The sequence below is a fragment of the Kryptolebias marmoratus genome, linkage group LG2 (genome assembly GCF_001649575.2).
Source record: "Kryptolebias marmoratus isolate JLee-2015 linkage group LG2, ASM164957v2, whole genome shotgun sequence".
Taxonomy (NCBI): Eukaryota; Metazoa; Chordata; class Actinopteri; order Cyprinodontiformes; family Rivulidae; genus Kryptolebias; species Kryptolebias marmoratus.
The window spans coordinates 21,224,769-21,239,291 of NC_051431.1; the positions used below are offsets into that span (position 1 = coordinate 21,224,769).

The following is a 14,523-nucleotide window of genomic DNA, read 5'->3' on the forward strand; positions in this document are numbered from 1 at the left end:
TGATATTACTAAACCAAGGCACGAAGAATCTAGCTAACAGTGAATATGATAACTAATTGTACAGTAACTAAGCAAAGTGTACAGGAAGGCTAAATAATCTAAAACATGACAATGGTAAAACTAAAACTAACGGTACCGAACTATCTAAAAGTACCCCATTTAATGTATGTCACGCTTAGAGTATGTGTTGTGAATGACTCTCAGCTACTACCACATCCAACTTGACCTCAATACACACGCATGCATACACACACACGCACACACACACACTTGTGTTGCCATGATTAGTGCCTCCGCACCGTCCTTTAGTTCAGCCCTTTCTAGCCACTGGTAGGATTTGTTGATATCAGCGACTTCTTCAATCTGCCAGTGGAACATTTCATGCAGGGGCTTATCTTTCCATGAGGGTTCCTCTTTCTCCTCTTCCACATTGGGTTTCTGCTGCCTGACACATTCACTTAGGAGATCATCCTTGGGGGCTTTCTTCCTGATGTACTCCAGGATCTTGGTAGTTTCATTCTGTATAGTGGTTTTGATGCTCCCTAGTCCTCTGCCTCCCTCCTGTCTCAGGTTGCTGGACTTAGAGTGAAACCGTCCATGCACTGTGAGGAGACTTCGTATCTTGATGTCAGTGGCTTCTTTCTCCTCCTTTGCCCAGGTTATTATATCTTCCCTGTGTAGTTTAAAATGGCAGATGTATAAAGCATTGCTTAAGCCAGTAGCTGGAGACCGAAAACTGGGAGAAATAAGATAAATGTGTCCTTGTTGTCTCACTGAGTGTTTGCAACCAAGCAACCAATGAGCCACTCGGCCACATTTAGCATGACTAGATTTGTGAAAATCACAGCCTATTTTTGTGCTTATGGCTTGCATAATTGTACTGTAGGCAGTGCACATTATTCTGTTGCCTAACTCCGTCCACATTATACTCGCCTCAGCAGTTGTTTTATGATTTTACCTGCTAGAAAACAATTTTAAAATGAAGATAAGCAGATTTTTTTTTAAATAATATTATTTGTTATTGGTGTGGTTTTAAAACTTGGACATTTGGAAATGTCAAAATCCAACTCTAGCCCTCTAAGATCATGGAAACTAAACAGAGACAGGTTTGAGATGGCTACAACAACTCTGAGAGAAAATTTGCCTCAAAAATCCTTTTAAACATGTTCAAAACTCAACACGACTGCGTGACTCAGTTTATGTGAAAACCTTTTTCCTGCTTTACCTTTATTCACTTGTTGCAAGATCAAGTTTACCCAGTTTAATCCCCCAAACCACTCAGCTTTTGTGTTAACTACAGCAGACTGAGGACGTTTAACATGTGAGCGTCGGGTCCCCGTCTCATTTCATTCTGAGCTGATATGTGCTGACTACGGAGAAGGCGGATCCTCAAAGGGATGAGTACGCTAACACACGGCAAGGCACGTCGAGCATTCTAATCGAGACCATTTGACCTTTGGGTCCCCCAGCATTCACGGCGCGCTGCCTCAGCCCTATCGCCTTCGCCTGCTCCTTGAGACTGAGCAGAGGATTACCGAATTACATTCAAATGAGTGGGTTTGATGCAGAATATTTGTATCTTTTTTTTTAAACCACACAGGGGGGAAAACAGGCTCTGACAGTGCATGTCCACCTACTGAACCTCACACATTTTCAAGCCTCTCCGTGTCTCTTGTGCTCCAGGTCAGCGTGGCTGAACAGGGTGTTATTTGGCTGCTGGAGGTGTTGAGTTTTAATCCCATCTCCTCCCACTTCAGCTGCTATGTGAACCTGCTGCTGTCCCTTTCTGCCTCTCTCTATCTTATTCCAGTAGGACTAAGATAGTTCCTATAGCTTTACAAATGTACTTTATTTTTAAGGATGTATGAAGATTGCACTGTACGTTGGAGGGGAGGGGGGGCAGTGAGAAGGATAAAGATATCATTAGGGAGATTGTTTCTCCAGTGTGAGTCGAACGTCTCGGTTCAGCCAAGAGAAGGTCACTCATGAGAAGGACACAATGGACACACTCAGCTCACTATCGAGCCTAATGGGAAAATGGTTGAGTGATGTAAGTATCAGTGTGTGTGTGTGTGTGTGTTTGATTGTCTGCTTGCTGGGCCTCGAGCCAAAGTAGCTGAGGACATTTTTAGTCTTTTGGCCCACCCGACCTCAAAGTGTCATAAGTGAGCAGAGATAGAGTTGATGCTATGTTACTTTATGAGCCAATCTTAGGCCGAGAAGTAATCGTGGCGGGCCCAGTAACAATGGCTCCGGGGTAGGAGTGAAGGCTAGGCCGGCAGACCGAGGAATTAGAAAGTTTTAAAGCTTCCGTAAGCTTGCGGGCAGTGGGCTGATAAGCTACAATGACTCAAACAGTGGAGATATCTATCTCATGCAGGGATTATGTAAACATAGCTGCTGTTGTAGGAATCAAAAAAGCCAATGGAAAGTCCCCCCCCCTCCATACACACACCTCTTTGTTTTCAGTCTGTTTTCAACGTCACTCCATCGTAGGCACCGCATTTCATAAATGGACAGAAAACGGCAAGCCATGACCCTAAATTCAACGGCTGGGTGCCCATTATTGTGGAAATTTGTATTGTAAATGCAGGAGCAGCGCTGCGTTTGTGGTGTTCCACTGCCATTTGTAAACCTTGCCACGCTCAGCGGCGGGGTCACACTCACGCTGAGGAACGGGGAAAACATAAGCACAGCTGGCGGAGAGAGAGAGAGACGGTTTCGTAGAAGATTTGCAGGCATACGTTTTCCGTGTTTACAAAGTACAAAGTTTTGTTTTATTTTCCATTTTAAAAGTTCCCGTCCTCCGCGTTTGCCAGCGCATCAAAGGAAAATGTCAAACGAGGAGACGTTCTCTGCAGGCTCAAAATACAGTAACTACTGCCCGCTGCCAAAGGCGATAGTGTCTCTGTGTGTGTTTGTCTGTAGCATAAGCAAAACATCTCATGAATCACTGTAGGAGCTTTAATGAAACTTTCAGAAAGAGAGTGTGGAATGGGCAGCTTCAAGTGATTAACTTTTAGAGTTAGCCTGATTTAAGATTGCCATCACAACTAAGCCATCTTGAAAAACACAAAAATGGCTACAAGCCAACCAATTTGATATACATTGATCTAAGCTTTGGTGTGGTAGTGGCTGAAAGTCTTTTACAACACAGTCTGAGCACAATCTAATCACATGAGCTCTTAACTTTGTCTTTCTGTTAGCAAAATAACCACAGGCCTAATTTTATTGAAACTGTGAGAAATTCATCATTGAGTATACATCTACAGCTGATTACTATTAGGAGTCCACTTGATTAAAGATGGCTGCCACAGCTAACTGACCTCAGAAAACAAAAAAAGGCTCTCATTCAGATTATATATTTACAACTAAGTCAGTTTTACAGATACTGAGCTAATATTTAATGTGGTAGTAGCTAAGAATCATTCCCAACACATACTGCAAGCCTGGACAGCTCACAGAAGATATGGCATGGAATTGCACATAATGTTGCTTTCAAGATTTGACCAAAATATCTTTATCTCTGTCATCTCTCAACATAAGATGATCTTAGTTTCAAACTTGAAAGGTGGTGGTTGATATGCATTCTTTTAGGGATTGCTAGGCCTTAAACTTTATTAGTTTTTACATAACAGGAAGTTCAGAATGAAGTAGTTTGCAATGATTCAGAGACTGCAGGAATAATAATTCAGGCGTTTAATGTGTTTATTGGTCAGCAGTAATGAAAATTAAAAAAAAAAAGGTTAACTCAATTATATGCCAACTCACAAAGCATTTGAGCTCCGCAAATGTAAATAATTAAATCACAAAGCCAGACGGTGCAGTTTAATGCAATAGAAGCCCTGGGGGGAAATTAGAGCACTTCCACAGGTTGGCGAAAAGAAACGCACATTTCTGTCTGTTCAGGTGACTGTTTACTGCATGCAGGGTCAGCAAATAAGAAAAATCTATGTCCTGAAGGTATCCCCTAGGAAGTGAGCTCTGTGCTTTGTTTGTACCCACTGACTTTAGGCACAACGAGTGCCTCTTGTTATCGGGACACAAACACAACTCAGCCTAAGCATCCTGTCACTCTCCTGGTAACAAGATAAATGCTTGTTACCCTCTTAAAGCGCCGAGATAAAACAGCCCATCTGGTATCTCTGTTTGAACACCTCTCATTTGGGCTCGTTGAATCCGCAGCGATCACACAGCTGCAGTTAGAGGCTTACTGAAAATGTTACGTTGATTGGATGTTACGTTGGTGCAAACACCTAAACCGAGTCTGAAACTGTGACCTTGCAACCCCTGCCAGTTTTATGGTTTTTTGTAGGGTTTTTTTTTGTTTTGTTTTGTTTTTGTTTTTCTCGTCAAAAGCTCTGCACTTCTGCTATCTGTCTGTCTCCACCGTGCTCTGATGCTCGTCACGTCGCCCTGCCCTTTGCTTTGGAGCATCAGTGTCAACACCACGTTTCTCTGTGGAGCTCAGCTGTGACGTTTCTCCTCGCACGTCTCCGTGCACACGTTGCCACCCCACAACCCCACACCCTCCTGTCAGCGATCGAATAAAACCACCTCAAAGAAACATGACGGAGAAATGTCAGAAAGTGTTGAAGTCAGGCCGCAGTGTTGGTTCGTTGGGTCGTTACAAAGGCTTCGCTGCATCAGTTTGTTTTGTTAGTGAATTGAAAAGGGTGACTGTCAAACAGCATCTAGGTGCTACTTGAGTTAACTGCCTCCTGTGGAGCTCCAAAGGTGTTTTGATGGAGCTAAAATTAGGGTTGACCTCCACACTCACACTCTCTACTCTCTTATTTTCCTGTGTTTGTTTGTCTGTCTGTTAGCAAAGTATTTCATAAACCAGAGCACTAATTTTAATGCAGCACATAGAAAGTAGTCATTTGACATACATCTACAACTGACTACCTTTTGGAGTCAACTTGATTCAAGATGGCCACGGCAGCTACTGGATCTTAGCAAACACAAAGACGACTATAGCTCTGTCAATTTTACATATATTTTACATAAAAGTCAGATCTGTCTGTCTGTTAGCAAAATAACTTATAAACCACTGAATGCATTTTAATGAAACTCTCAGAAAGTAATCTTTGGATGCAGATCTACAATAGACTGACCTTTGGAATCAACCCAGTTCAAGATGGCTGCCATCCTTGATCAACTTTATAAAATGGAAATATGTCAGTAACTTGGTCAGCTTTGCAAATATTGAGTTAAAATTTGATGTGGTAGTAGCTGAGAGTCAATGCCAACACATATGTTGAGTGCTAACAGATTATGCAAAATCTTACAATGTTGCTTGAGATGGTGCATTGTGTTCATTTCAAAATTTAGCCAAAACTCATTTCTTCAATCCTAATGTAAAACTCTGACATGAAAGGTGGCTAGGGGATATGGATACTTTTAAGAAATGCTAAGCCTTTATTATTATTGAGACATTTAAAAAATCCAGCATCATCAAGATGACTCTGTCTTCTTCTACTCAGATAAAAGATGTTTAAAAATGCTTATTTTGGGATAAAAGTCAGATGGAGAGAAATCCTCTTCCTACATTAAAGGCTGTCAGCACATCATCTACTCTCCTGAGGAGCTAAAAACAACCACAGGGATGAAACGCAGTCTTCTTTTAAATATTAGATTAAATGTAAAGTAAACTGGATTTTCGCTGCCTCTGATTGGAGGGCTGATCGGGGTACAGTGGAGGAGAGTGAGGGGTGTGAGGAGAGTTGTGTGCCTGTGTCTGTGCATGTGGGCACATGCTGTTGAGATGATTGCCAGGATTTGCAATGAGAAGCCTGCTTTTTGGGAGAAATTACATCATTAAAACAGTGCAGCTGAGCCCGCTTAAACTGCTAAATTAGCCAACAGTGGCTGCTGGGTCATCTTCCGCATGATGCAACACTTTGGTTTTGTCTTGCAATGTGGGACCACAGACATAACGAGCTAATATTTTGACATTTTTCGCTTTAGTGTACGCGCGTTTTAATGCAAATGTTTATTAGGTGGATAAAATTTGAGGAAATGATAACATGTGGCCAGGAACAGCAAGGTTAGCAAGAACAGCTGAGACATTAAGACAAATAAATTGATCAATTTTTGCTCAGTGTTGCAGGGCAAGCGTAGCTGCTGCGGCAAACAAATGTAACACGCTGTCAGTGATTATTCTGACATGTTCCGTGTAAACAGTTTGTTTGTGGTGAAGCTCGTTAACAAGACTGGCAGTGGAACATGCTCCGCTAATTGCTCTGTCAGGCTACGCTTCGAAGTGCAACAAGAAAAATAGCCTTCACTTCACAGACAGGTATTGTTTATTGACTGAATCCAGCAGATGCGTTGAACCTTTTTTTATTTGCTCTCCATCCTTTATCACGACACTGGAAGAGACCTCAAGCAGGTCCTGAGTGGATTACTTCCATTCACTGTGACTAGTGACATTAAAACAGTCTGCAGGAAGGCGAGGGACACTAGGCTCAAGTTAATCCTCTGCTAATTTGATTTTTAAAAATGCTAAAGCTCTGTGTTTCTATTGCTCTGTCTTGAAGTACACGGACTAGCAATGAAACTCATTTTTCAGAGCGCTCACAACACTTCTTATTGGTTGTTGGTCTCCGTCAGCCCGCCCCCAGCTCCTGATGAAAGTAGTTCTTTGTTCTGGTCCAGCGAAAAGTCTATAAGATCTATCAGTCTCCCCCCACGAGTGGTGGTTAGGAGTTTTCTTGGCCTGGTGCACGTGAGAAATGTTTTGGTCACATGCATGAAGGTGCAAATTGGTGTGAAACTGGGGATTACATTCAAAATTGCATTGTATGCGCTGGAAAGTTGCAACCTGGGACCTCTTCCTCTGTGTGAAGTTGCTATTTTTTATTTGACCATAATAATAATCTATCTTCTCTGTCCAAAATATAAATGACTGTGGTCAAAAGAGAAATCCAGTTCACCTTAAAAAAAAAAAAAAAACTTATGATTTGCTGTGTCCTATTTGACTGAATGTTTACACCAACAACTGGTGCTAAGATTGGGTGGGGAACTGAAGCTTGGTGAAAACAAAATGAACTGGTGCTTAGGAAGCACTAACCTTGGCTTAGCGCTGAAACTGGTTTGGGGGGGGGGGGCATACAGAAGAGATAACTGCTTGTGCAGTGCCTTTAGTCTCAAAGTGCTTCTAGCGACAAGAGAACTGCAGGAATGTCCCTGTAAAATCCCAGTTTATTGTAATAAAAACCATACACACACACACATCGCAATTAAAACTTTTAGCGCATGTGTGTACGCTGACAGTCCTCCTCTCCTGACAGCAGAACAACTGTGATTGGAAGTTTTTAATTCCAAATACAGCATCACAGGTGCACGTCTTCTTCTGGGGCAATCCGATGGTGATCAGGGAATTCACTCATCTTGAAGCTGATGTTTTCATGGTTGTTAAGCAGTTCAAAGCTCATAGTTTAAGGCTGCAGTGTCTCTGACTCAAACAAATACAAACAAACATTAATTGTAGTAAACATCATATTACAGCAGCCTTCCCAGCAGGTTGAACGACTGGGAGATAAAGTTAGAGAGGCCAGACTGAGATGGTTTGGACATGTGCAGAGGAGGGACAGTGGGTATATTGGTAGAAGGATGTTAGAGACAAAGAGGAGATCTATGGATGCAGTTAGAGAGGACATGGAGGTAGCTGGAGTGAGGACAGAGGACGCAGAAGATAGAGTTAGACGGGGTAGGATGACTCACTGTGGAGACACCTGAAAAGGGAACAGCTGAAAGAAGATGATTACAGTAGCTTTCAGTTACTGATAATTGTGGGAGCCAGCCAGAATTTTTGGAGTAGGGAGCCATTTTTTCCAACAGGTAACTCAAAAATGTGACTTTAAGGTTAAAATAAAAAGCAGAGTATGTCAGGACAGGTTCAACGCAAAAATGTTCAGTGGTTAACATGCCGATCAACTTAGTTTAAAATGTTTTATTTTACTTTATACTGAAAGAATAAAATTAATAATCATGTTTATTAATGGTTTCTTTTTAAAAATGGCAGCCCCACATGTAGGCTTTGGACTGTAGTCAATATTAGAATAGTGTAATATTTTTGTTAGGTTTTACTGATGGCAGAGTTTAATGGAGTTCGAAGCTACCCCTGATCTTTGTATTTAATTGCTTTAATATTTTAATGGTGCTGTGGACTGTGCTGGTTTTCACTCCCACACGATTTAGAAATTACAGTAGAGCTGAAACAAAGCATGTACTTTTCAAAGATGTATTATCAAGATAAGTGTGGGTTCAAAGGCTCAGAGGCTGAATGGATAAAAGCTTCATCAAGGTTTCCGTGGCCACATATTCAAAGCATTGAAACCTTGCCAACACCCACCATGCTTGAATTCAAACTATTTTTGGGTTAACTGTGCCATGGTGTTTGACTCACAGGTCTACAGTTTTACTCTCCAGTACAACAGGGGGTGATCGTGTGCTGCTTTTCAACTGTCTATCTGGGAAAAAAAGAGGTTTGAGTGATTTTTCTTTAAATGTGTTGATAACACTGTAGGGTTTTCCTTTTTTTCTGTTAAGGCTCCCTCTCCACTGTATGATGACTCTGCTGTGACGTAAAAGCATTAACCAGAACGTGAATGGATTTAGAGGTGTGCAAAATCTTGGTGAGGTGTGATATGGGCTCCCAGTTACTCATGATAAGATTCACAATGGGTTTGAGCAACTACAGAATCTCTAGAGTGAGATTGTGCTGAATTATCCAAGTGGTTTCAGCAAACCAGGGTCCTGGGTGGAGCGTGGGAGAGCAAGGTGGCAGACTAACCATGATGTGGGACTCATGCAAACAAACAGCGCTGCTTGTTTGTCAGAAATTGAAGCACGACTGTGCTAGCCTAGCGCAGACATAATAAAGTGGTGTTAGCATAAGGTGCCGTGATCTTCTATGATCCAACTGCATCCTGACGTACTCTAAGAGAGCGGTGCCAGGGCAAGTTATATAGAGCGTAGCGAAGGTGCAAGAGAAGTGTCTCTAGGTTGCAGAAAATCGAAGGCAAAAGCCTATCAGGCAAAGACTAAGAGTGTAGCAGCAGCATGATTGCCTTTACACTGAAGGAGGTTTTCCAAATTTGCCACGGTCAACCGATGTTTAACAGATTGGATAAGTCATGGTGTGAAGGACGTTTAAGCAGCAAAGAACAAATTATCATTGTGGTCTAACAAATTTCTACAAAGTGTATATATATATATATATATATACATATACACACATACATATATATAAACATATCACAGCCTTAAAATGCATGATTCTACTTTGTGTCTGTCAGGTGTTCTTCAGCGGAGGATGGCAGGAGATTCTCGTATTCTTATGGACCACAACATGGAGACAGGAGTAACGCCTGCTCAGGTAAACTGCAAAAACCCTACATCCATGAATAAGTACTGTTAGCTTAACTGCAAGAGATGAGAGTAGGGAAACACTGTAAGAAAGAGTTTTTTATGGTTATTAGTGATCACTGAGAGAACCAGATAACATAAATGCAGGGAACTTTAAAAAATTTTGGCAGTGTTTAATATATGCTGTAACTATTCTTTATAGATGAAGTGAGTTCTATTCACGGCCATTTATAGCTGACAAGATGTAGCTAAGAGTCTTTTAACACTTAAATAAGTACATAATTTAGTTTTCTTGGCATTAGCAATAAAGTAAAAAGACATCCAGCTTGGTTCCTATAACAGATGGTGGAGCTGTGCTTGTTATCTGTACTGATTTCCAAGCTGAACTGTTGGTGCCTACTCAAGCATGACTGGAAAGGCTCAATGAGAAGAAAAAAACCTTCCAATTACAACTGCCATGCAGAGACAGCTAATTAATTTCTTTATGGATCATCACTCCCAGGTTATATATTGACTACAAAAGCAGTACTGTTTGAGACAGCTACTTCTAGGACTCAATTAGACCAGCCCAAAGTAATGAAATAAATGGGCTTAGTTTCGGTTGGGTTAGTTTGATACAAAAATAGTTGCACATATTAAATATTAACATATTGTTTTTGAAAAGTGGTGGTCTGACTGTTCTCTGGATATAATATATTTGACCTACAGTAGACATCCCCAAGCTCAGCTTTTAGGAAGGTAACTGATGCATTGTCACCAAGCTGCTAATTGTGATGCAGGTCAATAAGCATCATCTTACAATTCCTCTTCATTTAAACTTTTTTTTTTTTTTTTAGCAAAGATCAACTCAAATCACTACGCAAATCAATGCTGTACAGATAGACTTGACTGAACGTGCAAGATTACGTTCACGAGAGCAGTAAATGTCCCCCGGCCTCGTCAACCTTGACTGAACTCATCTTGCAGATTTTGTTTTGTAGGCTCGAGATGAAAGGCGCTAGAATGACATTGTTGCCTCTGATTGTGGGATTGTGCTTTGTTTAGTTTTTTTCTGAACTGTGACAACGATGGTCTTTGTGATTCAGCCGGTGTACAGTAAGCACGACTGGATGGAACTTTCCTGGCAATACGAGCGTGACTCTGGAGAGTATTGCGTCGATTGGCAGCAAAAAACTTTAATAGTCATTGGGGTTACTTAACCGAGTTTGGAAATGTCAATATGTTGAAGTGTCCTTGGGCAGGTTTCAAAGATCCTTACCCTGGAGATGCTTGCTATTGTAATGTGTTTGTGTCTGTTTAAGTACAGAGCCAAAAGGCTGTTAAAACACAAGAAATAGTTCATTCATTGTGAAAATGATGCATGCATGTTCATAACTACCATGTTCTTAAGTCTGCTTGTTTAAGGGATGAGGGTCTGATAGAGGTAAAGATAGTGGATCTGCTCTTAGGGAGCGCAGGGGACGGGGAGGAGACAGGACACAGCTGCGGAGCCAGATCGCCTTGCTGGATGAGGGCCAACACAGACAAAGACCTTGGAGTCCTCGTGTTCTTGTCATGTCCTTACTCTCTATTTTGTTTCTGTCCCTGTCTTATATACACGTAAACTGGCATCTGCAATGTCAGTGTCCAGCAGCTCAGAGAGGTGACTTCAGAGCTGCGCTCGATTGCATTAGCTTCCCTTCCAGTAGCCTTAATATAAGCCAGGGTGGATTTTTTACAAAGGGCTGAAGAAAATGACATAAAGCAGGTTAACACCTTTATCCTTCAGTGCAAATAGATCGGAGCAGAGAAGAAAACATTTACTGAAAGAAAGAAAAGAGATTAGGGGAGAAAAAGCCAATGCTCGTGTTGTTCTCCTTTCATTCTCTGTTTTTATTTCACCCTAGTTCTCCTTTCTTTCTTTTTTCTTCAACCTAGGTGAAAAAGCTCCCTAAACACCTGCGGGAGCCCCAGATATCAACCGAGCGAACCCACTTGATTTCCGAACCGGTAAAAAAGCCTCGACAGCGGTACGTGCAAAAGGATGGCAAGTGCAACGTTCACCATGGAAACGTGCAAGAGACCTACCGTTACCTCAGTGACTTGTTCACTACGCTGGTGGATCTACGGTGGCGTTTTAGTCTTTTGATTTTCACCTTGGTTTATGTAATAAACTGGCTTTTCTTTGGATTTCTCTGGTGGCTGATCGCATACATCCGTGGAGATCTGGTGCACGGCGATGAGGAGGGCTGGACCCCATGTGTGGAGAATCTCAACAGTTTCGTCTCAGCTTTCCTCTTCTCCATTGAGACAGAGACCACCATTGGGTACGGCTATCGTGTCATCACAGAAAGGTGCCCCGAAGGCATTATATTACTTTTGGTGCAGGCCATCTTAGGTTCCATAGTGAACGCCATAATGGTGGGCTGCATGTTTGTCAAGATTTCACAGCCAAAGAACCGCGCCGAGACACTAATGTTCTCACACAACGCCGTCATATCGGTGCGCGATAACAAGATGTGCCTGATGTTTCGGGTGGGGGACCTGAGGAACTCTCACATCGTGGAGGCGTCCATTAGAGCGAAGCTGATCCGCTCGCAGCAGACCAAAGAGGGGGAGTTCATCCCGCTCAACCAGACTGACATCAACATCGGCTTCGACACGGGGGACGACCGGCTGTTCTTGGTGTCGCCGCTCATCATCTCTCACGAGATCAACGAGAAGAGTCCCTTCTGGGAAATGTCGATGGCACAAATGGAGAAGGAGGAGTTCGAGATTGTGGTCATCCTCGAGGGCATGGTGGAGGCCACAGGTATGAAGGGCGGTGTGAGGGAAGGGCTAATTAAAAGCAAAGGGAGAGGGGAGAGAAAAGATGGCTTGTTTATTCATTATAGATAAATAAGGGGAGTAAGAATTGACATCAGGGAGGAATGGAAGTTTGAATAAATGGTCAGAAATACAGAGGCTGCTGAATGATGTAGTAACAGAGTTCTGCAGATTTGAAATGTTGTAATTTATAAAATGAAAGAACATAATTGACTAAGTGAGGCATAAATGATACTGACGCATTCCGATTCAGAGGTAATACAAACTCTAATGAGGATCTGTAGTTTAATAAGCTGGCAGTTTTTATGACGGACTTGGTGCTTCTTCCTCTCATTAAAATTAAAGGTACAATTCAATCTTCATCTGCACTTTTTTTTGATGAATGAACAAGCTGACTGAAATCTACCACCACCTCGCAAAGGTTTTCCATGTATGCATTGCAGCCCTCATCTCCATTGTTGCTATTTCAACGTGACGTCTTTGTTATTGTTTATTTCCAAATGAATGAAGTGTAGCTACCCACACTACTAGGTTTTGTTTGGGGTAAATTCCCGGCTTCGGGGTGGTTACATTTACAGACATGAACATACGCTGCTGCTGCTGCTGTTGTCACGAGAGGACCCAAATGCGGCACTAACCAGGAGAAAGGTCGGGAGACATTACTGTGCAAAAGCATTAGGCTAGCAACTCATTTCTTCATACTTTNGTGTAAGTGAGAGTGTGAATGATGGTCTGTCTTGTTGTCTCTGAAGGACTTGCAGCCTTTTCAGGACCTATCCCACATTTTACCCAGTGACTGCTGGAGACAGTCACCAGCTCCTTTCAATCCAGAAGGGGGTTCAATGGGAATAAATATCTTTATTCAGTTTAGTAATAGAAATCATTTAATCTGCAGCACACAAGAGCCATTTAAATGTAGAGACCATTATGTTATTTGCGAGATTTAACCAAAACCACTACAACTCTGTCATTTCTTATCAAAAAAATTATCTGAATCTAGAAATCTGTCATGAAAGGCAGTGGGCAATATGCATCCCTTTAAGGATTTTTTCCCCTCTCTTTTACTAATTAAGTAAAAACAAATGCAACCCAGCATGACCAAATACTTTGCATTCATTAAACTACCTATACTCTGTTTCATTCAGATTCATCTTAAGTAAGTCTTCAATTTATAGATTTTTTTTTTCTCTCCCGCAAAACACCAGTAGCTCCTGTGCTTCTTACGCTGCTGGGTACTTGACTCAGACGTAAGCTCACCTTTCACTTCTCAAGCAGAGGCATTGTGTCTGGATTACGTTGTACCTGTTCCTGACTGCCAGGCAATGACCAAACTTGAGTTTACACTTGACCTGCCCCACTTTCCACTCATATATGGAACTTAGTAAGTAGAGCACAAGTCAAAAAAAAAAGGACTTTCCATCACAACACTAGTCAACCAGTTTGTTATCAGAATCACTAAATATACCCTCCCTCCCTCCCCCCAACACAAAAAAGGAGGGTTTTTATGGATCAAGCCCAGGGTTTTGGAGGTTAAAGTCTGTAAAGGTACTTTAAAGTGATATAGATTGCAATGCATATCTTATTTAAAAAATGTAAAGTCTTTGAACTGCAAACACGTAAATACCTAGATCAGGGGTGGCCAATCCTGGTCCTCGAGGGCCACTATCCTGCATGTTTTACTTATTTCTCTGCTCCAACACACCTGATTTGAATCGATGGGTGATTAACAGGCTTCTGCAGAACATGAAGAGGTAATTTAACTACTGAATCAGGTGTGTCAGAGCAGGGAAACAAGGAAAACATGCAGGATGGTGGCCCTCGAGGACCAGGGTTGGCCACCCCTGGCCTAGATCATGATTTACTGTTCTGCACCATATTAAAATTCCCCCTCCTGCCGTTTCCAGCACAACCAGGTAAGAGGTGTAAGAAAGCATAGATGAAAACCTACGAATATGCTTAGATGTAAAGATACTTTTTGTGTTAAAACAAAAATTACTCAACAGCTAGGGCAAAACGAAAATCACGTTAGTCGGCCTCAAGTGAAAACTGCAAAACTGAACTGATGTCATCAGAAAATAAATCCATTGTTATAAACTTAGAAGAAAGTAAAAAAAAATAAAAGGCTGCGGTGTCTAAAAACAGCAAGTTAACACCCCTGTTCCAAGAGAGACCAAACAAAAAAGCGTAGGTGTGAGGGTGCTACAAAAAACTGCTCAACCTGGACCCAGTCCAGCCAGTTTAAACAAAGCTTTGACACAAAAACAGAGAAATTCTAAGGTTGTACCAAGAGCAAAAACCACATCTATACAAAAACATATGCTCAAATGGCAAAAACGGTAAATT

General features: G+C 41.8%; 1 protein-coding gene across 1 annotated transcript in view; it reads left to right on the forward strand.

Moving 5' to 3' along the window:
* kcnj5 (potassium inwardly rectifying channel subfamily J member 5) overlaps nucleotides 1-14,523 on the forward strand; it is a 28,317-nt gene that overhangs the window by 4,658 nt on the left and 9,136 nt on the right. Inside the window, exons 2-3 of the mRNA XM_017419986.2 lie at nucleotides 9,306-9,385; nucleotides 11,293-12,166. Coding sequence (XP_017275475.1) covers nucleotides 9,323-9,385; nucleotides 11,293-12,166 — 937 coding nt within the window. The 5' untranslated portion in view covers nucleotides 9,306-9,322. The remainder of the gene's footprint in view (nucleotides 1-9,305; nucleotides 9,386-11,292; nucleotides 12,167-14,523) is intronic.